Below are 27,889 nucleotides of genomic sequence, written 5' to 3' on the forward strand. Positions count from 1 at the left end.
AGAGTAGCCCTGACTTTGGAAGTTGGAGGAGCTCGGCTGTAATCTCGCTGCACTCCAGGCAGGCAGATCTCCAAGCTCTCCGCCTTACCTTTATCTGCAAAAATGATGGGGCGAGACTAAAGTCTAGGATATACACAGGAGTCTAGAATATTTTCTTGTAAAACAACAATTACAAGTTTCTAAGACACTTGACAGAATGTAAGCTCACAAGCAGAGGCAGGTTTACAATTTTTTCCTGATATCCCCAGAGCACAATGCCTTAAACACAGTAGGTGCTTATAAAGTGTTATTATGGCTAGCCTTAATATAATGCCTACTATGTGCCAGATACTATGTTAAACTCTTCACAGATATTGTCTCTTTTGATCCTCATGACCAATTCCTGAGAACAATAATTTAACTCAACAGAAGAAATCCCATCATTGGAAGGCCCTGAGCTGGTCAAAGAGACAAAAATAAGATTGCTTACCAGCTGAATATTGGGTGAATACTATGCATAAATTTATATGTAGTTGCAGTCGCCAGGAGTGAGGAAGACCCCAGTCCAAAATCAGCCTTGGACAAGTCTTAGCTGTGTGACCCTGTTCAAGTCAATTCACTCTGCCTCAGTTTCCTCCGCTGTAAAATGAGCTGGAGAAGAAAGTGGCAAACCACTTGGATATCTTTGCCAAGAAAACCCCAAATGGGGTCATGAAGAGTAGGACATGACTGGGGAAAAAAAGCCAAAATCCACTAAAAACATAAATCCCTATCCCTTTTCCTTCTAAGGAACCCCAGATTTAGAACTGGAGCCATTTGTTCCACCCCTAAGTTGAATAAGCTTGAGTGCTCCCAGCCTCTAATATCATTTCTTTTTAGTTTGAGTTTCCCTCCATTCATGCTAGCTTACTTTCTTCCCTCAGTTTTTCCCTCTCCATTCCCCCAGGCGTCAAATTTCATTTTTATTTCCATTCCACTTCCAACTTCTTGGAGAACTGGAGGTGAAGGGGAAGCTTCTTGAGGGCAGAGACTGTCGGGTTTCTAAATTTGTTAATTTGGGCATGAAACCAAAGTGTTTTGGGATCTAAGAATGATTCCTCGGTGATGGAGGCGTGCGGAGCCTAAGGTGGCAAGTCTTTGACCTTTGAGGCTGGATGGGCTGTGGGCACACCGGGGCGGCATCTGGCACCGAGAGGCCGGGGGTGGCTGGCAGAAAGAAAGTGGTGTCGATTTTCTTGGCTGAAGCCACCCCTGGATGGATTTATCTGTTTATCCCACGGCATCCTGTGGTCTGTGTGGCCGTGGCCAAGTCACATAACCACTGATGGCTCTCGGCCACACGGAGCAGTTCCCTCCCTGTGGTTCCTGATGCACAGGGTACCGCTCAAACAGAAACCTCCCCCCAGCTAATCAAAAAGCAGGGCGCACGGTCTGGAATCCGAGACCTAGAACTGGATGCGCCCTTGGAGGCGGCCGGCCCAGTCCCAGCTTCCTTATGAGACTCCCTGTTAATGTTTTCTCTGTTCTGGTGCATTTTATTTTGTTAAACATTCTCCTCAATACCTTTTAATCGGTTCTGGCCCCAAGAGAGTGTCGAGGTGCCCTGCACCAAGGAAATCCCGGGCTCGTGTAAGGCAGGTTAGGCCCAGAGGGGTTGTGCTACCTGCCCAAGGTGACACAGTGTCAGAGAGGGGATCCAAGCCCAGCTCACAGTCCCTTACAGGCTTATGGACCCTTACCCTGATCTGCCCGAGGGAGCCCGGCCCCCTTCCAGCCACTGGGACACGGTGACAAGCATTTAAAGCCTTTGGGGGAAACTCGAAAGTAAAACTGTCCCAAAGCCTAAAGGTTCTTTCTTTTGAGACAATAAAGAGGTCCAAAAAGGGAGTCCCTATCCTCAGGAGGCTGACAATCTGTGGAATAAGGGCCAGCTCTGGGATTTATCTGAGCCTGGGATTAGCTCCCATGGCAGAACAATGAGAGTGGCCCTCGACATAGGGTCAGATCAAAGCCTCAGTCCAGGGGCTGGTTCCTTCAGGCAGTCTTCTCACATTACAGTTGAGGAAATACTCATCTTAGCCAAGTAACAGGGGTCTGAGGTAGAATTCGAATTCAAGTCCTCTGACTCCAAAGCCAGGGCGCCTTTTTTACTGAGACACAGTGAAATCTGGAGAAAGCACAAGTTCTTCCCTTTCCTTTCCCCTCCTTCCCAGACTATCCCCCCTTCCAAACCTTAAAGTAGAGATCATAGTATCATATATAGAGGTATCTCTGAAGTCATCTCCATTTTACAGATGGGAAAACTGAGGCACAGAATCACCCAGGCAATTCTCATCAGAAGCAGGAATTGGTCCCTGAATTCTCCCCACATTGCTGCCTGTATGTGGCTGAGCTACACTCCGTGACATACAGACCTTCCCACTCCCACCCCCCTCATAGTGGCCACCTGATTGGCCTCTGGGGCAGAAGGGAGCTAGTCAGCGAGGGCCATCAGTGCCCATGGTCCTGCTGCTCGGGGCCATCCTTGCTCTGGAACGACCGCCCCATGCCAGTGTTGGGGGAGGGGACCTGCCTCTCCCCTCCTGCTAACCCCGGCCCTTCCTTTGAACCCTGCAGATATGATTCTGGCAAAGACGGCTACATAGACCTGATGGAGCTGAAGCTGATGATGGAGAAGCTGGGAGCCCCCCAGACGCACCTGGATCTTAAGAACATGATCAAGGAGGTGGATGAGGACCTAGACAGCAAGCTGAGCTTCCGAGAGGTATTGTTTCTCCCTGGCCCAGCCTCCCTGGGTAAAGGCCACACTAAGCAGTTGATCAGCCCATGGGTACCAAGTGGCAGAATGTAGGAGGAGAGGGAAAGGCTTCAGCTGAGGCCGACCGGAGGAGGTGGGCCCTGAGCTGAGCTGGGAAGTTCTGAAAGGTGGAGGTCTGAGTGCACGTCCCACACGGAGCGCGATCTCTGTAGGATAAGGTGTCCCTTGTTCCCGCCGAAAGCTGGCGAGCCGGGCTGGCCGGAGCCGGGAAGCCTGAAAGGGAGGGGTTGGTCCGGGAAGGGAGCCGGAAGCCTGTCCCTATTAGCAGCCATTCTGGACTATGAGATCCTTCCTATGTTTGAGAGGCTGGTAGGCTTTGTGCTTTCTTGTGTTAATAGGTGATCTCCCCTGAGATAGCTGCAGGTCTCCAGCGGCGTTTCTTTTCCCTTGAAAATGCTGCTCTTGCACTGGCCCCCGCCTCATTGTTTCCTTGACTTCCAGCTCCCAGATCCTGCCAGGCGCTCCCCTTCCCACTCAGCTTTGCTTGCTCAAAGATCCTAAACTCTCCCTCTCAGAACTTGAAGGGCCTGCGTCCTTCCTTCTCTCCCAAGGTTCCTCCTCATAGTCAGCTCTTGGCACAGGCAGCTGTGGTGCCTCGGTGACATCCCTGGGTTATAGAACTACGAATGTTGGAACTTCCCGTGTGTTCTTGGGCACGTCGCCTCCCTGAGAGAGGTTCCTCCTTTGTAAAAACAAATGGGTTGAACTAGATGTCCATGGCAGTCTCTAGATCTGTGACCCTGTGATCTTGGGATCTTTCCAAGTCATAGAACATGGGTTCAAATATTGGCTCTACTACTTACTATCCATATGATGGATAACCTCTTGAGGGAGGAATATATTCTAGATGAAGAACCCTGGGTTTCTTCCCCTATAATATAAAGGAGTTGGATTAATCTAAATCTAGGATGCAAGGGTCAAATCTTACCTGTGACACAGTCCCTGTGTGACCTTGAATAAGTCACCCAAGTTTTTTAGGGCTTCTGAGGTCCCTCGTAGCCCCAAGTTTTTGACCCTATAAATCTGATCAAAATGAGGGGAGAGTTGTCAAAGGAGCCTTTGTGGGGATGGAGAAGGTGGAGCTGTGACTTCAGGGAGCAGAAATAGAGAGGGTGTGGTGTGAGCAAGCTGGCCTCTGCCCAGCGGAAGCCAGTCCCCCCCAGTCTAGCATTCCCCTACCACCTGCCCAGAATTCCCTCCGACTTGCTCACTTGCTATATTCAGGCACCCAGGGTGGGAGGGGGAACAACTTATCTCCTTCCTGAATCCACAGTCTGTTGGTGATTAATGTCCAGTTTAGCATATTTTCTGTAAACATCAGAGAAGTACATCTTGGGGTGGGAGGCAGAGGAAGGAAAAAGTAAGAAAAATGCTGGAAGGTAAACATTTAAACATCACCAAACACCTTTGTCATGAGAACTCAGTGAGGTCAGTTGTAGAGTAAGCATTATCTCCTTAGGAAACTGAGGTTCCAAGAGGGAAGGTGACTTGCTCAGAGACATAGGATTTAGAATTGAAAGGGACCTTAGAGGCCTCCCAGCCCAATCTTTTCAGGAATTGGAAGAGCTTGGGTGACTTGCCTGGAATCACACTAGTAAGTAGCCAGGTGGGATTTGAACTTGGATCTTCCAGATGTGTAGCTAGTGCTCAGCTCATTACACTCCATGCTTCTCATAGACAACAGAAAAGAAGAGAGGCTGAGGACAGAGTCCTGGGGGATACCCACAGTTTCTGGGTGTGATGGAGCTAAAAGTAGAAATAAGGAGTCAAGGCTGGGAAGGAGGAGAATACAGCTAGGGCAGGTGATGGCCTGGGACTGGAAATCACAATGAGGATGAAGAGCAGGGTTTAATTGTGACCCCATCATTCATCATCCAGAAACCTTTTATTAAGCCATCTAAGATGCTAATGAGAATTGACTCTCAGAGTATCCCCCTCCCCTGACAATCCTAGAGAAGCATGGAGACCTTATGACCTTATGAGCTTCCATGAGTTTGGTTATCCCATCTATATGCAGTTGGTTCCTAAATAAGTTCTAATTATCTTGTGGTACCAGGCTATAGCACCAAGTTACCATCTGCCCTTTGGCTTCTCCAGCTGGATGCTCCTTGGAATTCTCAGGCGCAGAGGTGCAAAGCTGACCTTGTTACCCTCTTCCTACTCCTACCTAAGCCAAGCCCAACACCCATTGTCTGGTTACTGTCTAGGGCACTACCAGGCCAGTCACTTAGGCCCACAACAGCAGGATGGAGTGAGAGAGACTTGGGGCGATAGCAAGAGTCCAGATGGGAGGAGAGGAGAAACTTGCTCTAGAGGCTCCCAATGTCAGAGAAGAGGAGGCTATATTTGACAGATATTGGCAGGGGGGAAATCGACCAGAGACATTGGCAGGGGGGAAATCGACCAGAGACATTGGCAGGGGGGAAATCGACCAGAGACATTGGCAGGGGGGAAATCGACCAGAGACATTGGCAGGGGGGAAATCGACCAGAGACATTAGCCAAGGTGAAATGAACAGATTTTGGAAAATACCTTCTCCTCACTTATACCCTGAGGTTATCTTCTACCTACTTTGCATTTGTCCCCAATTTTTAGCCTAGTACCTAATGCTGAAATGCTCCTAGGATTTGTTTTTTGTTTTTGTTTTTTTTAAACTTATTGGCCTTTTAAATTAAGCTTTATTTTAAATCTGTTTCTCAAAAAAGATGATCATTCCAGGTTCTGAATCCCTGCATCCCAGGCTTGTCATTCCCAGCTCCCTACCACATATGAGATTCTGAGTAGGTCACTTTGGTCTCAGTTTCCTCATCTGGAAAATGAAAGGCATTATTATGAGGCTATCTATATCTTCTCACTACTATATTTCTATGCCTACTTATTGTTTCTTTCTTGGAATTAAATTTGTGAATTTGTAAATATATTGAAAAAATATTGATGTGTGGAGGAGAGGAATAACTTGGCCATGAGGATGGAGGGCTAGCCTCAGTGTGAGGAAGGCCCCAAAATTCAAGTTCCTACTTTCAACACATACAGTCTCCCTGACCTTAGGCTAGTCACTTGACCTCCCCCGAGTCTCAGTTTCCTCAAGTGAAAAATGAAGCAGTTGGATAAGATGGCCTCTAAAGTACCTTCTAGCAAGAGACCTATGAACCTTGAAGGCTTCCCAGGCAATTCTCTACGATTACAATTTGAGAACAAACCATTGTCTATCAGCATTGACAGACAGTATTTATTTTAACTTTTTAAAGTTAACTTATTTTTAAATACCTACTATGTATTAAACACTGTACTAAGCACTGAGATACCAAAAATGAGGAAGGGGGTAGAGGCAACGTGCAAAAAAATTTACAAAGTAACCTAGATATAATAGAAAAAAAAAAAAAATATATATATATATATAATAGAAACTTCACTAATGAAGGAATCTTAGAAGTATCCCTTCCCCAACTTCTAGTCACTGTACAGAAAAGGAAAGTGAAGACCAAGGAGGAGGAAGAATCTGGTCACATAGAGAGAGTCAAATATAAATTCTTATAGTACAAATCCAGTATTCATCATGATTAGCTAAGTGCTGGATTATTTCTGTGTCTGTGTCTGATACTTAAATGGATTTTGCAAAAGAATTAAATGAACTGCAAGCATTTCTCTTGCCCTTCATTGGGTCTATTTTATCCTACACAGGCAGGATAATGCCATTAATAACTAGGGAGCTAGAAGTTTCTAGGCAGAGAAGACATCAGATAGTAAGGGTCAGAGCAGTCTGCAGAATCCCAGAGTTCAGGAGAGAAGGCACAAGGAGAGAGGGGGCGGGGAGGGGAGCGATATGGCTAGGGCAAAGACAACCTGTTCCAGAAAACAACCCCTTCCCCCAATCTGTTTTTTAAAAATAAATTCAGTGTACTTGCCACATATTCAGCAGTAAATATATCCTTATTGATTAGATCCATAAGCTGTAAGCCTCTGGAGGCCAGTGGTTATTTCTCTTCTCTTTTAGTAGCCCTATCAAAATTCGTGGCACAGAAAAAGTACCAGGCACTAGGCTGATGAGTCGTGTAAATGCTTTCCCATTCAGTGGTCAGTGGGCACATCCCCAGCTGTGCCTTGCCATCTTTCACTTAGCATTCTTGGATTTTGGCACCTGATCTGGTCTGGTGTCTCATGAACCTTGGCTGCCTCCATACAGGAGAGAGACTTGTCACTTAGGAGATGATCACTGAGAAATGTGAGCCCCAAACCCACAGGCAACAGCTGCTGAAGTGAGAGCAGTTGCCTTCTGGTGAGCATGGCCACAGAGAGGAGCAACTGAGTGCCCAGTTGGCATCCGGTGCCAACCAAAATGAGCAGCAGTTGTTGGGTTCGATTCTCCACCTCTTCTGAGATGAGCTTTTCCTGGACTTCTTTTTTTGTTTGTTTTGTGGTGGTTGTTGTTTTTGTTTGTTTTCCTGGACTTCTTACAGAGAACTTGTTCTCCTCTCCAGCCTACCGGTAGCCTAGAGGCTGTGGCCTGATTGATTTGAGAATTGTTTTGAAACTAGAATTGGATTCATTGTGTAATTGAACCCATTGGATGTTCCAGTGTCAGAGCTTGAAGGGACCTTCGTCAGAACTTAGGAATCCTACAGCCAGCCATTCAGTCAATGAACACTTACTAAGCAGTTGGCAGTGGGACCTGGCAAGTAGCCTAGGGATAGAAAGTTGAAAATAGTCCCTGTGCTCAGGGAGGTACATGTAGATATCACATATACAGTAAACACATACAAGATCCGAGATTAACCTCATCTTTTTGCGATTGGGGTTAAGTGACTTGCCCAGGATCACACAGCTAGGAAGTGTTAAGTGTCTGAGGCTAGATTTTGAACTAGGGTCCTCCTGACTTCAGGGCTGGTGCTCTATCCACTGCACCACCCAGTTGCCCCCCACATACAAGATCTGTGCAGAGCAGACAAAGTGCTCTGGAAAGGTAAGGCAGAAGTGGGGTTGGAGAAACCTTAAAGGAAGCCAGGGAAGTGGAGGTGGGAAGGGGGGAGGAGAACAGGAGGGAAAGCCATTCCAGACTTAGGGGTCAGTCAGACATAGTGGTTGGGGAGAGAACAGTGACTGCTGTAAGCCAATAGAGCTGGATTGTAGAGTTCATGGAAGGGAGAGAAGTATTAAGAAGACTTGGAAAGTTAGAATGGGGACAGGTATGGAAAGGCTTTAAATGTCCATCAAAGAACCTGGTATTTGATCCTGGAGATAATAGGGAGCCCACAGGAATTCATCGGGGAATAATCCATAATACTACATAGTCACATCAGCAGCTGAGATCGGACTGTATTGGGAAGAGACTGAGGCTGGGAGGCCAGTTAGAAGAAAGCTATTGTGATGTCCTGAGGAATGATGGGATCCTGGATCGGAGTGAGATCCATGGGAATAGGGAGTAAAGGATAAAATTTGTCACCGGCTTGGCAAATGTGAGTGATTAGGAGGAAGGTGCTGGGGACATTCAGAAAGAGGAGTGAGAATGAGTTTAGCTTTGGATGTGCTGAGTTTGAGATGTCTATAGGTCCTTGGGTTTGAGTTGTCCAACAGGCAGGAATTCAGAACCAAAGCTCAAAAGAGAGACTAGGACTCTATATATGTGGCTCTGTAGATCAGGGACATCACCATTGAACCCATGGGAGCTGACTAGGTCCCCAAGGAAGAGACCAGAAGGAGAAAAGAAATTGGTCCAGGACAGATGCTTAGAAAACATCTAAAAGTGGATGTGACATGAACAAAAATCTGATCAGGTAAGAATAAACCAAGAAGAGAACAAAAACTCAGAGAAGAGAGCTGATCCAGGAGAAAATGAGGGTAATAATGTTGGCGCTTGTGGAGAGGGCGGGAAGGATGAGAAGTGAGAAGACAGACCAAGAGGCCAGTGGGAATTTTGGAGAGGGACAGCAGTGTCTCTGGAGTGATGAGGTCCTAAGAGGCAGGGTTTGGAAGAGACTGGGGGAGGTTAGCCAAGAGGGCTTTGGGGCCTGCTCTGATCAAGTTCCAGGTTATTTTGGTTTTGTTTGTAGAATGGAGAGACTTGGACTTGTGTATGGAGGGTTTAGAAAAGAAATGGAGACAAATATGGATTGCTCTTTAAAGAGTTGAGCTCTCGGCTAAAGAGGAGCCAGCTAGAGGACGATGTCTAGTACCGATGTCGGGGAAGAGAGGGAACATCAGATATCCTTGCTGCAAGGGACCATAGAATAGGGATGCCAGATCTGGGAACTCCTCAGAACACAGAACAAGGATCTCCAGACTCTAGAAACGCATCTTTTTTTTTTTTTTTTTTTTTTTTTTTTTTGAAAGACAAATACAACTTTTTTGGTGAAAACTGAAGTTTGTCAGTTTATGGATAGCTTATTACACCTCAATAAATGTATCATGAATCAATAAAGGAAAAGTTAAGGGCAATAAGTTCATTACCAAGCTAGCTATTGATTTTTAAGTGGCTAAAATATGTGGTATTAGAAAAGCATAGGGGAAATTTAAATACCAAAAATCTTAAACACATCAAAAACGCAGAGGGACAGCAATGATAAAAGGCACAAAGGAGTCTAGAAGCCCATCTTTCATCACTATTCTCATTGGGTCAGAGATCTAAATCTGGCATGCCATCCAGCTAGTGTATAGGTACTCATTTGACAGATGAGGAAACTGAGTCTCTGGGAATTGCTTAAAGCTATTTCCAGGTAGTTTGTATCAAAGACGGAATTTGAATCCAGATACAATTATTGCAGGGCCAGGACTTTTTTTTTTTTTTTTTTTTTTTTTTTTAATTTTCTCTTCCTTCCCTTCCTCCCCCAGTTGAATATATTTTTAGATAATACAAATAAAACCCTCATAATAAATATGAAGAGTCAAGCTAAACAAGTTCCCACTTATCCAAAGCTGTGGGTCTCATTGGGCTTGGGGCCTCTGGAATCGAGCTTTTGTCACGACATTAAGGGTTAAGGTTCTAGTCTCTCGAAGTTGTTTGGCTTTCCAATGTTTCTGTAACGGTCCTGGCTCTTCTCCCATCCCTGTACCTCAGGCCACAGAAGTTGTCTTCTGAAAGCTTCTATCTCATCATCTCTCGGAGTGCAGTGATGTCCAATAGAACCAGAGACCATAATTATTCAGCCTTTCCCCAATCCTTGGGCTTCCCCTTCATTTCTGGTCTTTTGTCACTACAAAAGGAGCTGTCATCGATCTTTGTCCCTATGGAGCCTTTCCCTGTGACCTTAGTTTTGGAGGAGAGGGTCTGGCATTGCATCGCTTCTGTAATCGGGGTCTCTGGGTCAGAGACGTGACTTTCTGGGCACGCTCCCAAATGGCTTTCGAGAAGAGCTGGACCAGTTCACAGCTCCATCAGCCTGAATCAACGGGCCTGTTTTCCCCAAGCTCCTCCCCGTTTGTCATTTTACTCTTTTGTAATTGTCAGGCAGCTGGGGGAAGGGAAGCCTCTGGGTGGCTTTGGGATCTGGAGCCTTTTCACCTAGAGGAGCCAGGACACTCCCTCCCAGTCATCGGGATGCCTCTTGACTCCATCCCGCTGAAGACTTTCTATGAGATGAGGAGTTTGAGTGGTTTTGTATCTGGTACCCGAAATGTATTTGAAAAGAAATGACCACTTGTCACTTCTATTTCTCTCCTGTTTCCTGGATGTAGAGGCTCCTAGCCTCCCAAGCTGGATGATGGCAAGGGGGTGGGGCTGGGATGTGGGTGCCCCGCCAGACCCATACAATGATGGTTTTGTCTTATTCTTCATAGGGCTGAAGGGGGGTGTTGGGAGGGAGGGTCAGGGAGCCTTTCCATTAAAGGAGTTCACAAAAATATTTTATAGCTTTGTTTAAAGAAACTTGGGAAGCTTGCTGCCCTTTCCCCAGCTTCTGTCCCCTTTCCTCCCTCCACTTCTTGACAGTCCTAGCTGGGCCTTTGGCCAATTCTTCCCCTGCATACCAACCTTTGAGGCTATAAATAGGAGAATAAACAAGGAGAGAGATGGTTGGCGAGCCAGGAAATGGGTGTTCTGATGAATATTGAAGAGGGAAGACCCCCTCCCCCAAACACACAGACACACACACACCCATGCATATTAAACAGCAGCTTTGAAGAGATTTTATGGAAACACAAAGATTTTTAGACTGAGCCTGTGCCTTTAATTGGCCTGGAGGATGGGGCCACCCTTCTAGGGAGAGCAGAATTCTGTCTGGTCCCATAGATGGCCAAGATTCCCAGAGTAGCCATATAGTCACTGGGCCGCTGCCTCTTCTGTCCCTTGTCTGCCACTGGGACGGCCCCAAAGGGATTTGGGAGCTGACTTTATAACAAGAACAGTGGTTGGTGGCTGCAGCCCAAGAGATCAGTGGAGGCCCAGGAGGCCCAAGGGGTGGGTGGGCCTCCTTTGAATTGGCCCTAATTGGATTTAGTTACCAAAAAAGACCTGCCTTTCCTTCTAAAAGCCTAAATTAGGAATTCCCTCTTCTTGTGTTCCTAATTTAAACTTTGAAGGATGGGTGGGAACCTTTCAGAAAGTCTTGTCATTCCCCATGAAGGACAAAAATGGGAATAATTAGGATCACTCTCCTTCCTCCATGAGGGAAGAAACCCTCAATTTATGCTGGTTTTTTCCACTTCTTATTTCTCTTCTACCTCATTCTCTAAGATTACTGTGTGTCTACTCTATTTCTTGAATTTCAAAGGCAGCCAGGTGGTACGATGAATAGAACTTTGAACTCAGAGTCAGGAAGACCATCTGGAAAATGGGAATAAAAATAGCTCCTGCCTCACAGAGGGCACTGAAAATCAAATGAAATAATGTGAAAGGTATTTTTCAAACATTAAAACAGCACATGTAAATTCTACTTAGCCTTCTCTTCCCCATATTTATGTCCACAGGATCACAGATTGAACACTGGAAAAGGGGCCATAGAATATGTTCACTAAATCTAACTCTCTTTTTCCAGATGAGGAAATTAAGGCAAGAGAAATTCAGTGGCTTGCCCAGGATCACAAAGTTAAGAAGTGTCTGGGTTTGTATTTGAATCTGCGTCTTCTTGATTCCAGGTCAAAGAGAATTCTTGCTTTTACTTTGTCTCGCCAGCATTTGGCATAGTGCCTGACACATGGTGAGGGCTTCCTGAATGTGTGTGGATTGATTTAGTTCTCAAGCTGTGAGACCCTGGGCAAGTCACTTAACCCCAATTGCCTCAGCAAAAAAAAAGAGAAAGAGACTTGATTTTTTTGACTTCTGAAATGAATTTGTAAATAATGCATACATATATTTGTATGTGTGTATATACACATACACACACCCATTAGTGGCTCCCTATTACCCAGTAATCCCAGCTCTCACTGATTATTTAGACCTTTCATGATCCAGCCCCAACCACCTTCCCCATCCTGTTGTACATTACTCCCATTCGCTTACTCTGTGTCCAATCACACAGGCCTTCAAAATGGAAGGAGCCCTGACTGCTTGGGCAGCGGGACAAAATGGTTGGATCACTGGGCCTGAGACAGGATGACCCGAGTTCAGATTCTGCCTGAAACCCTTCCTATCTGCGGGACCCAAACCACTCGGTGACCTGGCTTCTTGGCCCCTTTCCTGATAACTTCATGGCTTGTGTTTTTTCTCCAGGGATGTCCAATCCTGCCCCAAGCACTTCCCAGAAGCTCAACCACTTGCAGATTATTTTTACTCGATCTCAGTTTCAGACTAATGGTGGGAGGAGCGGGGAGGGCAGTCCAGTCATAGGAACTTGGCTCCCTTGTTAGGAAGAATGTGGGCACTCCGGAATATGCCCGGAAGAGAGGGCCAGGCAGGACCAGGCAGGTTCGGACCCTGGCAGCGGGGCTAGTGAAGGCTCTCCGAGAGAAGCCAAGTCAGGGTGCTTAGGGAAGACCTGATCAATGTATTTGATTTGTTTTTTTTAAAACACGTTCGTGGAATTCTGGAGGACCGGAGTTCAAATCTGGTCTCAGACACTTAACACTTCCTAGCTGTGTGACCCTGGGCAAGTCACTTAACCCCAACCTCAAAAAAAAAAAAAAAAAAAAAAAACCATGTTCGTGACCCCACAGGTAAAGAACTCTGCTCTAGAACCAGAACTAGAACTTCTCTGGTACTAAAGCTGCAGAGAGCCAGGCTCCATGTTGGGCTTTTTGTGTTTATTTTTGGTACTACCCAAACTTGACTGCATGGGAAATTCTGGTGTGGAAATTCCCTCCCCAAGGCACATCAACCATCCCAGTAATTTTTAGTCTTGGAGGGGACCTAAGAGATGAATTGGCTTTTTGGAATCACACAATCTTTCATTCGAAGCTGGACTTGAATTCAGGTTTTTCCCTGTCATTAAAAAAAAAAAAAAAAAAAAAAAAAAAAAAAAGTGTCTTGACCATTAGTATTATCCCAAAGTAGACTGGGTTACCTTAGTCAGAAATGAATATCTGGTCTCTGAAGGAGGCTTCTGTTGTAAGTTGAGATCCCTTTGTTCAGATATGAGGTCTGGGCCAGGTGTTGACCAAAGAAAGTTGACTTTGTTCAAATCCAGCAGAGGATCCAAGGCCGAAATACAATGACACTTTGCATCTCTGATTGAGGTCCTCCCTCGTCTCCATAGAAACAAGGAGGCTCAGGGTGTCCTAGGTGACCGCACCAACTGCATTTGCTGGGACCTTTCATGGCCTCTTCCAGGGAGCTGAAGCCAACTGGCTTTCATGGCAGAGGAAGTCGGGAAACTCAAGAAGGCAAAGTCATGCCAGTAACCGGACCTGTCCTGGCCCCCCGAGCAGTCTGCTCAAACAGTCCTTGTGTTCGGCGTTGTCCCGGAGGACTCTCCGCTTAGCTCCGAGGTGGCCAGGGGATCCTCATTTGCTCTTCCCAAGAGATGTGACTAGGTAGCTAGTGGGACCCTTCCCTCTTCCACTGCTGGACTCTGTTTCTTCCAACTTCATGTTGTTGGACACCTATAAGCATAAGCAGAATGCCCATGCCTTCCTCCAAGTCCCTGGAGAAGAACAGATTAAACATAGGACCAAAGCACCCATCCCTGAGAGCACCACTCTAGGCTTCCTTCTGAGATTAAGATCTAAAGATTGGCCATGGCTGGCCATTTGACCTCTTCCACAACCATAGCATGACTTCTGCTTTCACCTTGTCCTCAAGAACAGCATTCAGTCCTGCTTAATGCATTTATTAAGCAACCACTGTGTGTAAGACACTGTGAGCTAGGCTTTAGGCGCAAATGAATTAAAAAATGAATCATCTGCCCTCAAGGAGCAAGAGGGGTATAATATACTCTAAGTAAGCAGGTATAAATTTCTATAGTAAAAGTACAGAGTGATTTCAAGAAGGAGATAATACTAATGGCGGGAGCCTGAGGAAAGGTCTAGGCACAGGGGATTTGAAATATGCTTGGAATAAATGGGGGCATGGGGATAGGAAGTAAAGCCCAACCTGTCCAGGCTGGGATAACTAGAAGTGGGGTACATAGGAGGGGAAAACATGATACAAGTCTGAGAAGATAAAGAAGCCCCAACAGATGCTTTGATGAAATGTTTGTGAATTAGACCTTCAGCATTTCTGTGATATCTAGTCTAGTAACCCTGTCAGAAAAAGAAATGAGGGGAATTGGGCATGTTAGTGGCCAAGCCATGCTGACTCTGGGCAAAGGGATGGAGAAAGGGAGGGATGCAGGGAGGAGATCCAGCAGCCCATTTTGGCCAGAGCAGAGGCTGCAATCAGGCACTAAATATGCTAGAGGTCTAAAAAAAGGTCAAGAAATGTCATCAAGTGCTTTGCCAATATCTTTGCAAATTGTCTCTAGAAAAATAGCTATTCTGTCTAGTAAATTGTATCTACCCCCTTGATCCTTTGTCATCAATGACTACTACTTCCTTCCCTTAAAGGATACATTCTAGAACTTGGCAAAGAATCAAAGTCAAGTTCGTTGGTCTGTAGGTGGCTGTTTTCTTCCTTTGAGGAGAAAATCGGACATCATTTGGCCTTATTTAGGCCTCAGATACTTTTCTTGTTCTCTGTGGTTCACCAATGGCACATCCTCTGGGTCAGTCCGCCCTCAAGAAGTGGGGCTCTCGTAGTCTCCTCTTATCTCCAGGAGCAGCTCACTTCTGTTCATTCTCCTGGGCAGACACAAAACACAAAACAAAATTAGAATGGAAAGTTTTTTCATTTTTATTTGTCAGTTATCATTGCCCCATCTACTCCAAGCAAAAGTCCTGTCCTTTTTTCTCTGATTTCCCTTTTCTTCCATTATGGTTTAATAGACAAAATACCACCGTAAACCTTTCTGCTGTCCTTAACTTTCCTTACCAGCCCCAGTTCATTTTTGGCTTTAGCTTTCTAGACACATCTGATTGTAGTCATCTCCTGTTGGTTCCACATGATTTTACCCCTCTTTTATTCATTTCTTTTGAAATTCTTTTTCAGTTGGAGAGTTCTCTGTGCATCCATATTGGTTTCTTCAGATAAGTGCCCTCTTCCCTCCTTCCTGGAGATCCTTTGTGTCTAAAATTTCATTTTTGATCATCTTTTGATTTCCTCTGTATTGCCTTCCCTATCACTACTATAAAATGGCTCTGAGCTAAGTTTGTAATCAGTTTCCCAGACTCCTCTATTTCCTTCTTCAGCCTCAGTGGTCTAGAGTACATTTCAGTAATAAAATCTTTTTCTACTTCCATTGACTTTCCTTCAAATGCTTTCTCTTGGCTTCTGAATTTTGTCTCTTGTGAGTTTCTGATTGTTTTCAGTGGTATCCTTCTTTTTGTCACTGACATCCTTCACAATATGGAGGGCTTTGTGGCACCCCAGTGTTTAGCACAGTACCTGCACCTAGCAGCATGTCCTACTTGCTCCTTGACTGATTGCCGCAGGCAGCCATTTTCTCACTTCATCGTCCTTTTTACTTTGAAGGCCTCAATCAAGTCCATCATGCTTTTCCTGGCATTCTGGCTTTTTCTCAAGCTGCTGCTTCCCCTAGTACCTGCTGAGTCCTGTGTGATGGAGCACTGAGAAGGCAATGGGATTTTAAACTGCATTTATAGAAACATGGCTTCCAAAGGAAAAAGGATACCAGCTGGTCTCTTCCCTGCTCTGTTTTCAGGCATAGAAATTTATGTAGAATTCAGATAAACTGGTGAGCCTGCAGAGGAGTATGATCAGCATGATCACGGTCTTTAGGTCCATGTTTTGTTTTATTTATTTATTTGTGTGTGTGGAGATGATGAGTTAAAACTCTACATTCTAGTACCTTCCTTCTGTTAAGTATCTCCTATTCATCTTGTATATAGTTTCCCTTGTAAAATTTATTTGCAGGTTGTCTTCCCTGTTAGATGGTGGCCGGGGATTCTATGAGGTTGGGGATTTTCTTTTGCCTTAATGTTTTCCAGCTCTGTGCCTGACACAAGGTAGTCGCTTAATGCTGACTGATTGTCCAGAGAAGGGGAACCAGTCTGTGATAGGGATTGGTTGGAAAAACTGTGTGGCTTTTAATTGGCCTGAGACACTGGCCTTCCGATACAGAAGGATTATCACATGGAAGAAGGATTAGGCAGTCGAACTAGCCACAGTGGGTGCATGGGGCCCAGAGGCAGATAAAGGCCAGAAACAATTCTTGACCATTAGAGAAGTGAACCAAAGAGTGGACTTAGGCAACTAGGGTTGGGGAGTGGATAGGAAAAGAAGACAGTCCTCAGGAAAGGTTGGGAGACATCAGCTCCAGCATACTGTAGGAGGGGATTCAGGTTGCCTGCCATTGCTCCTCATGTTGCCCTCTGGGGTCAAGCAGGACAGAGCCCCTCTGGCATGTGGGGGTCCTTTATATCCTGGAAGTTGGTTCTCATGAGTGTCTGTCCTTAACTGAGCCACCAGAAGTGTCTTCTTCTTTGTCCTGGGGGCCTTTGATTATCCATCTGACTGCTGTGAGTTTCAGAAGGTCCTCAGAATTGTGGAGTGTGTGGATTTACATGGCCGTACTAATCAACTACTGCCCACAAATATGCCTGACAAGGTTCCCCAGCCCTCCTTTTCCATGTCTATAAAGAGGTGCAGAAGAAGGAGTTTTCTCAGATTTTTCTGGGCTAATCAGTCAAAAGTGTATGAAATTCCAAGCCCTGCAGGAAGCACCAGTTCTATGATTAACTAGAATTTGAGTAAGATGGGTCCTTACAGCCTAAATCTCCCATTTTACAGATGAAGAAACTGAGGGGCACAGAAGGGAATTGACTGGAAAGAATGAAATGAATTTATAAGCACTTATTAGGTACTGGGGATATAAATTATAGCAAAAGGAAGATGACCAAATTGGTTTGGGGCCAACTAAATAGCACCATGGATAGAGCTCTAGCACTGGAGTCAGGAGGATCGGAGTTCAAATCCAGGTTTAGATGCTTAACACTTACTAGCTTTGTGACCCTGGGCAATTAACTTGACTCGGATTGCCTAACTAAAAAAATAAAGGCAGCCCTTGCCCTCAAAAGACAGTCTAAAGGGAGAAGACAGCATATATATATATATATATATAAAAGGGATCTGGTGAGAGTGAAACGATGATTTTTCAGGCCTGTTTTCTTGTTGCCCCGCAGTTTTTGCTGATTTTCCGCAAGGCGGCTTCAGGGGAACTGGAGGAGGACAGCGGCTTGATGTATCTGGCAAAACTCTCTGAGATTGATGTGGCCATTGAAGGAGTGAAAGGGGCCAAGAACTTCTTCGAAGCCAAGGTAAGAAGGGGGGCCATTGTTGACTTCTCTTTCACAGCCTTTTCCCTAAGGGATTTGCCCTCCCATCCCTGAACCCTTCTGCTGGTCTAGGGAAAAGAAGCCAACTGCTGCCAAACTACACGAACCAGGAAATGAAAGCAGTCCAACCAGTTGTAATTCTTTTCCTCATCTTACTTTTATGGGTATTTTTAATTTGTTCATCACCTTCATTAAAAAAAATCTTCCTTACATAGAGAACTATCTCTAATAGGATAAAAAAAAATAAGAAAAAGAAAAGTGTTTGTGAAATTTGGTGCAGAAAGCACCAAAGAGCCAGACAAAAAATGGAGGAAGTCCTGCTTTGGGGGAGCTGACATTTGACTGGGGAGGCGGTGTGGACTTACATAAAGATATATGAAAAATATCAAGTCAGTCAGCCAAGAGACATTATTATTATGTGTTAAATACTGAGGCTACAAAATATGATGGATAGCTAATAATTGAAGAAACCATCCGAATTATACAATTAATTAACAAACAGGCAGACTATGTAACAGTTTTCAAATAACCTTTCTTTTTACAAACCACTTTCTAAAATGTATCCTTCAAGGGTTTGTCAACAAGTAGAAAAGGAAGCAATCATGGCAAGGGATTAAGGAACAGATACAATTTACTAGAAAAAATAGATTATTTTTCTAGTTAAGATACTGTAGATACAATGTGTAAAAATGTTGGCAGAGCCCCAGACAACATTTCTCTACCTTTTCAGACCTCTAGCACATTATTCTCCACCTGCAATCTTTGCTTTGCCCAAATGGGCTGCTGGATGGCCTTCCTCCATTGGATCCCATCTACCACCTCCACATCTTTGTCCCAGAAGCAGTGATGGACAGAGTCAGCATGGCTTTTTCAGTATAATGTCCAAAAAAGGGTTACTGTAGATCTAATTTACAAACATTTTATCATAGCATTTGACAAGCCTTTTCTGCCTTCTCAGACTTCGGTTTGCCTCAGTTTCCTCAAATGTACAATAGAGATAATAAATTTTATGCTGGCGAGCTGTTGTGACTCTCAAATAAGATAATATTTATAAAAATATTAAAAAGAAAAGGAAACTTCTGAGGGTAAGTCTCTTCCTTTGTAAGGGAAAATAAAGGAGCTGGACTGCTACATTTTTTCCTGGAAAGTCTTCCTTTTCAGCCATCTAGGATTCCTTAAGTTTTTCTCCTACCTAGACAGCCAGATGGCGCCATGGTTAGATCAGTGGACTTGGAGTTTGGGCTTGAATTCAAATTTTGCCTCAGATAGATAGCTATTAGTGTTATCTTGGGCAGTTCTCAATCTCTCAGCCTCAGTTTCCTCACATGTAAAATGAGAAGTTGGATTCGATGGCCCTAAGGTCCCTTCTAGCTTTAAGTCTATAATTCCATGTTTCCCTGTTCCCAATCCCTATCTAATCTGATTGAGATGGGCTTCCCAGGGCCCAAAATTCTAAAAAGGGGAGAGCTTTGTCAGTCCTTCTGTGCTGAGGCATGTAGCACCAGAAAGGGCCAGGGGAGCCCAGCTTGGCACCAGATGAGCTCCACTCCAACTGCTTTTGCATGGAAAATGAGGGAGGTGAGTTGACTCTACCTTCCCCAAGTTCTCTTCCAGCTCAAAATCTAGGAATCTGGATCTGAGTCCTGTTTCCAGCCCTGGCTCTGTGACGATGAACAAGCAACCTTTCTGAGACTCAGTTTCCCAATCTATAAAATGTGATTAATCATAATCATAATCACTGATCTTGGCAGTTTGGCTGTAGGAAAACCCTTGGCTAACCTGAAATTACACTGTGTGAAAGACAATTGTGATTTTTCCTTTCTCTAGCAATTTATTTCTGACCCTTAGTTCCTTGGACCCTGACTTTTCTAAATATATTTTTATATTTATAGATTTTATATATTTAAATCCCTTGAAGGTTGAAGTATAGAAGGCAGGAACCTGCTGCCTCCTCTCCTTATTCTCTGAGGAGGAGGCTTTGGTTTTGGGGACTAGGGGAGACTCAGGATTGGATCACGAGGGCAACCAACCATTTAACTGTAACTTTGGGTAAATTTCTTCCCCCTCTGAGCCCCAGTTCCCTCACTTCTAAAACTTGGCCATTTATTTAATAAACACTTATTAAATCCCAACTATTTGCAGCATACTGTGCTAGATACTTAGGGAAGGGATAAGTTAGCAAAAGATAGGGCCATGCTAGTAAATATTGAGAGAAAGTGGGCAATCCATCCCAAAGATCTTGCAGGTTGGATGACTACTTGTGGGAGGTGTTTAGAGAGAGGTGGATTGGACTTTGGAATTATTCTCAAGTGACTTGGGCAGATTTTTGAATTGGCTCCCTCTTCCCCCCGACCCCCAGGCTAGAATAAGAAGACCAGGGCAAGCATTCCTCAGTACTCTATCTTCCTGCAGGAGTGGGGATGGGGCAGCCCTACCCTATCCCTAATCTGTCAATTCTACCTTCAGAGTGGACTGGCCTCTTCCATCTCCCCATTCCCCCACAATGGAATTAGCTTCAGATCACAGAATTCCTTGTTTAATCCTGTAAGACCTTTGGGAGGGATTGCCCACTGTCTCCCAATGAAGCCCATGCTGCTTTGCGACAGCTAATTAAGTCATTTAAAATCAAGAAGACTGGTTCAAATCCTGCCTCAGACTCTATCTATGTGACCTATATGTGCCTCAGTTTCTTCATCTGTAAAATGTGAAGGAGGGGAGCTGTATGGGGAAGGGGGTGTTGTACTGAATCGTCTCTAAGATCCCTTCTAGCTTTTAATTTGATCCCATGATTCTCTGAAGGAGTCCCACTCATAGTTTCTCCAGTGAATGTAAGCTCCTAGAGGACAGGGCTTGTTCCATTTTGTGTTCCAGGATCTTATCAATCAGCAAGTCTCTCAGTGACTTAGTGGGGCTGAAAGGAGGCCTCTCCAACTCCTGCTGGCCCAGAGAACAAAGAACTAGTGATAGAGAATTCCAGGCAAGCCCATTGTACCCAAGGTCCCTTGCCTTCATCGGTAGGGGTCCTCGGTCGTGGCAGCAAGAAGGCTGAGCTAAGCTGAGTGGCTTCTGCCTTTTCACTGGCTTTGCTTATCTTGTCTTTTCAGGTCCATGCCCTGTCTGTGACCAGCAAATTTGAAGCTGAGATTAAAGCGGAGCAGATGGCCCGAAAACAGGAGGAGGAAGAGAGGAGATATCGGAAGGCCCTTTTCAGAGAGCGCCAAGCAGCCTTCTCCCAGTAACCACTGCCAGGCGAGGCATGCCTGCGTGTGGTCAGAGACTTGCCTTGGTGGCCACCGGCTGTGCCTTACAAGTTGGCCTGGAAGGAACGCCCAGCACCTTGTCCCCCAAGGAGGACCCATCTCTTTGAATGTTCAGCATCTTTGTCCTTCCTGGCTAGGATGACCTTTCTTGAGTTTCCTGGCCTTTGGGCCGGAGAGGAGACAGAATAGGAAAGGTCAAAGTCAGGGATGAGAGGAAATTAATTTCAAGAAAAGAGAGGAAATTGCCCCTTTCTTACCTAGCAGCTGTTCCTCCGCCCAGCGAAAGTTTCCGGGCTTTTGCCATTTTCTGGGTGCCTTTTACTTTCCCTCTGTTCCCTTTTCACCAAGCCTTTCAAAAAGGAATTGATGTGTGGTCATTTGACCAAAGAAAGGTACAACTCTTCTATTGTCCTGTGTTCCCTTCCCGTGTTCAGGCTGCTTGCCTTCTCAGTGTGCTCAGCAGAAGAATACACTCTTAGCTTTGTTTGTTTTCCCTCCTTCTATCAACTCCAGAAACAAGGCTGTTTAAACATCCTTCCCCTCACCCATTGCCAAGGCAGGGGGGAGGTTTTCAAGAGGTTTGGAGTGCTCCCCCAAAATCCCAGAGTGTTGGGGTGTAGCAGATATAAAAGCCACTCTTAAATTCTGCCATTCAGAAAGAAGTTCCATGCCCCTGGAATTCTTTTTCCCAACACTCTTTAACCTCCATGTGGTATAATATTTTATTAGATTGCTAATTTGGATGGGAGAATTTATGCAGGGCACCTCAAGCTAATCAGACCATCTGATCACAGTTCTGAGACTTTTAATGTATGGGGGGGTATGGGCCCTCACTTCATGACTGGGGGCTATTCCAAGACCTCCATGCCCTTAACCTTCTGTGAGTAGAGACACTTCATAATTGTTTCTTTTCCTTTCTATGCATCCATGGGGAATAACCCTTTTCACCCTCAATTTTTCCCTTTTGACCTTTTTATTAAAAAAAAAAAAAAAACAAACACCATGCTGTCAAAACTGGGCATGGACGAGTAATTAAAAGAAAATAAATTTTAATAGATTGAAGTATGAAAGTACTTGAAACTCTTTTTATCAATACAAAATATAATGTTTCTAAAAATTCAGTCTTGTCAACTTGATATTTATTAAGATATGGGTTGGTTTTTTTTTTTTATATCTCTGGTGTTTTTCAGCCTTCTTAGCTTTTCTTGCCAAATGAACTATGCAAATAAAATATCTTATCTCACTGGCTTGCTTTACTTGTTGAATGGCTGGGAAAGTGGAAGATCAGAAGAATAGATCAGAGGATTGGTGGGTTTACTCACTTTGATACCAGCTGCTTGGTATACTGCCCAGGCACACTCAGTCCTGGTAATGTGAGTGAGTGGGCACCATTACCTCTCTGAAATATGGGAGGTCAGAATAGGCTAAGAGACTTAGAGCCAGAAAGGACAACTCCCCCATTTTTTTTTACAGATGAGGGAACCGAGGCCTTGAGTCATGCAGATGGTAAGAGCTGTGATGGTTATGATAGTAATAATAATAACAATAATAAATAGCAACTAGCATTGACATAGCACTTTAAGGTTTATAAGGTGTTTGACAAATATTATCTTATTTATCCTCACAACCATGGGAGGTAGGTATGGTTACTATCCCCATTTTGCAATTGATAAAACTGAGGTTAACCAAGGTGAAATGACTAGGAAGTGTCTTAGGCTGGGTTTGAACTCCCTCAGAAACCAATGTTCTATCCATTTTCACCCCCGGCATCTGTGTGGTGAATTCCCAGAGCTGGTTCCAATATTCTTTCGTTAAGCATTTATTAAGCACCTACTTTAGCCAGGTATTGGAATTTTAAGATAAGGAGTTTGCATTTGACTGAGGGGGAAAGGAGGCTTGGACACAGACTTGAACCCTCTTGGTCTAGCATTGTCTCCTAGTTCTGGAGGGGTAATAATAACCATCTGGTCAAATCACTTCCATTTCATAGCTGAGAAAACAGGTCAAGGAAGTCAGAGTCACATGTGTCCAAAGTGGGATTTGAACCCAGAGCCTGTGTTGTCTTCACTGTACTATGACCTCGGGTCATTCAGTGGCTTCCCATTGCTGTTTAAATCAGTCCCAACTAGGTGAACCCGGAACTTAGGGCTCCCACAGAGTGGTCAAAGCTCTTCTGCTCTCTACAGCATTGGGACCAGGTTTTTGCCCTGTGTACAAGACAAAATGAGCAGTCTGGGTCACCAAAGAGGAAATGGGAAAATACGTCCACCTTCTGTTCCTGGCTTGCCCATCCCTCTTATTTCTAATGCCTCCCATTGGCTATGATCTCCAGTCTAGCTTGTATAGCCTTATTTGTCACAGTTCTTGGCATGCTGCCTCCCCGTTAGACTGTAAGCTCTTTGAGGGCAGGGCCAATGTTTTGGTATCTCCAGCTCTTAGCACTGTGCCTGACACATGAGTGTTTAATAAATGCTTGCTTCGTGACTTGGAGAAGTGGGAGCCTGTGTGTTCAGAATATTATATACATTGTCTAAGGTGTTACTGTTGGGCTTTTCTGTGAGGAAAGACTCACTAAATAGAGACTTGGAGGAGTGTCTGGAAAAGTCTAATGGACAAAACACAAAACATCAATAAAGCAATTTTCAAAATCAAAATGTATCAGAAAGCCTCTTCATATTCTTTGCTGTGATGTGGGTGTGGTTACTTCTCATCTGTAAGCAACAGGTTTGAAATTGCAAAATCCCTGAAAAACTAATAATATCTGAAAGGTAAAAAATGGAAACCTCCCAGGGGAGGCTCAGGCTGGGCGTGCCTGGTGAGCCAGAGCTTGGGTGAGGGCTGGGAAGGGGGTGAGAAGTCACCAAGAAGGAGGCTGCTCTTTCCCTTATCAGAAACAATATGGGGGAAAGACTCTTATGTATCTCTAACATAGAAGCTAAGCTTCTTGAGGGCAGATACTGTCAAATTTTAGTCCTTGTATTGCCAGTGCTAGTAATAGGCCCATAGAGGCAGCTAGAGGTACCATGGGCATAGTTCTAGGCCAGAAGTCAAGGAGACTTGAAGTCAAAACCTGGTCTCAGACACGTGCTAACTGTGTGACTCTGGACAAGTCATTTGTCTTCCTCTTTAAAATAATAGTATTTATTTCACAGGATTCTCCTTCCTTCCTTCCTTCCTTCCTTCCTTCCTTCCTTCCTTCCTTCCTTCCTTCCTTCCTTCCTTCCTTCCTTCCTTCCTTCCTTCCTTCCTTCCTTCCTTCCTTCCTTCCTTCCTTCCTATCTACCTATCTACCTATCTACCTACCACCCATTTGTCCTTTTCTCCTTAGGAGTATGGATTATTTCAAGTATTTATATCTCCAGTGTGTACCAAGGTAACATGAATTAGCACTTAGTAAGTGCTTGTTTCAATCAATACAGTGGAAAAAGAGACCCCAAGTTCAAATTCTGACTTTGGGCATCTTTTGGGGCCTCAGTTTCCTCCTCTGTAAAATGATGGCAATTGAACTACATAGCCCCTAAGATCCCTTTCAGTCCTAGAGCTATAACTCTATGAAAGACAAGATCTTAAAGAGAGGCTCAAAGATGCCAGGTCACAGTCACCCCAGTGGAAAATAACTCACTTTAAAAGCAATCTACCTGGAGGTGGATGAAATGAAAGGGAAGGAGGAACTTTCCCGGGGAGAAGGGAGACCTAAGAAATGACTTTCCATTAGTCACAAAGGTTCAAGTGTCCACCCCATGAGGGGAGGAACACCAGGCATATCCCACAGCCCTTTGCTGGGTGACCCCCTCCCCTCAGCACTACTTGATACACTCGCTATTTTAGCATTTTAAATGATGTATTAAAAATCTGCTTTTACCATTTTTATACAGCCAAGGCTTCTCGGTGGACCAGACAGCTTTTTTTTTTTTTTTTTTTTTAATTTTGAAAGGCAACTTTTCATTGCAAATTGTTATGAAATCTCATGTCAAGAAGGTAATCTCTATGTGTCCAAGTTCCCAGTTTTGATTTATTGGCTGCAAATAGCTGGTAGACTTTTCTGTATCCCTTCCCATCCTGGATTCTAGGAGACCAAAAATAGGACTTTTAACAGATAAAAATAACCTTCTATTTTTAGCTTGGAAAACACTGGAACTCCTCTGAACCATCTTTTTTCATCTAAAGGGGGCTCATGTTTTATTACTGTCATTGAAAATCTCAAAGGGGATGAGGCGAAAAAAAGCTACTGTATATCCATTGATTAAAACCCTGTATTTGGGGTGAGAGAATCCATGTGGGTGTAAATACCAGTTCTGCTCTTATCTCCTTAGACCAATTCCACAGCCTCCCTGGGCCTCTTTTCTCCTTTCCCAAATGAGGGATCTGGGCTAGAGGGAGCCTGAAATCTCTAATCCTCTAGATTTGGAGACCTGCAGGGTCTGGAGCCATGCACGGGAGGGTGGATCTCAGCCACAGATCATGGGTTTTTAGCAAGGGTTTATAAATAACTCGCATGTCTAGAGTGCTTTAAGATTGGCAAAGTATTTTCCTTCCTTAAAGAATCTGAAATATTAGCTCACTTGATCCTCACAACAATCCTGGGGAGTAGGTACAATTTACAAATGAGGAAACTAAGGCAACCAAAGGCTAAGTGACATGATGTGCTGAGGGCCACACAGCCAGTGTCTTGAGGTCACATTTGAGCTCAATTTCTTCAGTTCCAGGTTGTGTGCTCTCTGTGCACTGTGGCACCACCTGGTGGTCTCTTAAGGTTCCTAACTTGGATTCTGTAGGAGTCACAGGAAGAACTGCTCAGGGCAAGGTTTTTAAAAGCATAAAATAAAATACAGAGGGCTATGAAGGAATTATCCTGAATTATCCTGTTTTAACCTAAATTATGCTGAATTATACAATACACCGAAGTGGAGTTATCAGAATGTGAAAGTCGAGTCCGTGGCCCCCGGGTAGAAAATATCAAGCATATCAGCACATTCCTCTGTGACACAGAGGAGGAAATCACACAAAAGCCCAGATTTAGGCTCCGAAGGGTTGTGGGCCAACTCAAACAATGAGTGAATCCTTCACGTGCACAGTATTTCAAACAAATGACTCTTAAAAACTTCCAGTGACTAGGAACTCACCATCTAACAAAATGGCCTGTTCCCAATTTGGACAATGCTAACAATCAAAAATTTCTTTTTACTGAGATGAAATCTGTCCCTTTGAGATGCATGAAGCAAACTGAATCCTTTCCCTATGTATTGAGACTTTGGAATCATGGATGGAAACTAGATGGCCACAGTAGTAATTGGTCCTGGAGTCAAGAGGACCTGAGTTCAATCTGAACTGACACTTACTAGGTGTGTCATCCCAGGCAAATCTTTGAACCCTGTTTACCTCTAAGAAATAAAAAAGTAAAGGAATCGTGGATATTGACCCGGATTTGGTTAACCTTTGATGGCACCTTCGAGGGCAACTGCTTAAACTTAGAAATGAAGTAAGGGAAAAACAGAGAGAGGGGAGAATTTACTCAATTACACATAATATTAGGGGCAAGGGCTACTTCATTCTTTCTTTTTTTAGTTTTGTTCAGCTCCGGACAATGTCTGGCACATGATAACCACTGAATAAATGTTATTTGAAAGATTGATTAATTGACTTATACCCCACACGTAGCCTGCATTTTCTGACTCCAAATCTAGCCCTTTCCACTTTAGCATAAGTGAGACTTAAATTTAGAATTTCTATTCCTCCTCTTAATGTCAGGAGTTTGTTTTAAAAAAGCTCCCTTTAGTCCAGTGGCAAGAGTAGGCAAAAGTGATGCTGTCATTTGCCTACAGCATGCCTCCTCCAGACTATAGCTATAGATGAGTTCTCTGGGGTGAGCAGCTTTCTGTTACTAAACCAGTTTCTTAACCTGGGATTCCTGCACTTGGTGGGTTGTCTGATGCTTTAAATATTTTGGCCATTACATTTCAATGTAATGATTTTCTTTGTATTCCTCTATCTTTTATTCTATGCATTTAACAACATGAATCCGAGAAAGAATACATCTGTTTTATCAGACTGCCAAAGAGTCTGGGCCCCAAATAGAGAAGCACAAATCCCTGTGCCAGACCTACGATAATGAGCAAAAAGTAGATAAGGAAGGAGAGGATTGTGATAAAGACCTATTGACCAGCAATCCCTTCCCCATCCCCACCATGCCCATCAGTCGAGGAATCTTTCTTTTTAACCCTTCCTGTGCCCTAGCAAAGACAAAATCCATTGTGTCTAAAGCAGTTCCTAGCATCAAGCTCTTCATGGACTAAAGTTACAATCATATGTTAGCCTGTGTCTGATTTTTTTAAAAATTAAAATACTATTTTGTTTCAGAGGGAAAAAAAAAAAAAACTAAAGCAGATCATTTGGTAAGTATAGTGTTTGAAAGAGCAGAAGATCTGGTTCTCAAATCCTGCTTCTGCTACCTGTGTGACCTTGGGCAAATGACTGTCACTGAGCCTCCATTTACTCAATTATAAAATGAGATAGTTGAGTTAAATGGCCTCTGAGGTCCTGTCTGGCATTAAACATATGATCCCACTGCAGCAGCACATGTTCCGGAGCCATTCTCCCATCCTTCATGGGCAGATGGGTCTCCAGAATGCAGCTGTTACCATTCCCCTCAGGATGATACAAGGAGCCCTGAGGAGCTGGAGTGGTTTTCCAATGAGCTATAATTCATGAACCCCCACAGTGTGTTTCCTCCAGTGTTTCTCCATTGATATCACTGATTAGTCACCATACCTTAACTAGCTTTTAGAAAGAGGTAATTTACAAAGGTAGTATAGTATACATACTCAATTTAAATAAATTCATTCAATTGGAAAAATATTAATAAGTACCTACTATGTTCTAGGCACTCTACTAAGGAGGGATAATACAAAGACAGAAAGGAAACAACCTGGATATAAAGAGACCTAAGATGATTTTTATTTGTTTTTTTCTTTTTTCTTTTTCTTTTTCTTTTTTTTTTTGAGGCTGGGGTTAAGTGACTTGCCCAGGGTCACATAGCTAGGAAGTGTTAAGTGTCTGAGACCAGATTTGAACTCGG

General features: G+C 44.2%; 1 protein-coding gene across 1 annotated transcript in view; it reads left to right on the forward strand.

Moving 5' to 3' along the window:
* LOC141540351 (EF-hand domain-containing protein D1-like) overlaps window positions 1-21,812 on the forward strand; it is a 40,674-nt gene extending 18,862 nt beyond the window's left edge. The window contains exons 2-4 of the mRNA XM_074264270.1: window positions 2,596-2,743; window positions 17,402-17,536; window positions 20,659-21,812. Coding sequence (XP_074120371.1) covers window positions 2,596-2,743; window positions 17,402-17,536; window positions 20,659-20,793 — 418 coding nt within the window. The 3' untranslated portion in view covers window positions 20,794-21,812. The remainder of the gene's footprint in view (window positions 1-2,595; window positions 2,744-17,401; window positions 17,537-20,658) is intronic.
* The last annotated feature ends 6,077 nt before the right edge of the window (window positions 21,813-27,889 follow it).

The sequence above is a fragment of the Sminthopsis crassicaudata genome, chromosome 4 (genome assembly GCF_048593235.1).
Source record: "Sminthopsis crassicaudata isolate SCR6 chromosome 4, ASM4859323v1, whole genome shotgun sequence".
NCBI lineage: Eukaryota > Metazoa > Chordata > Mammalia > Dasyuromorphia > Dasyuridae > Sminthopsis > Sminthopsis crassicaudata.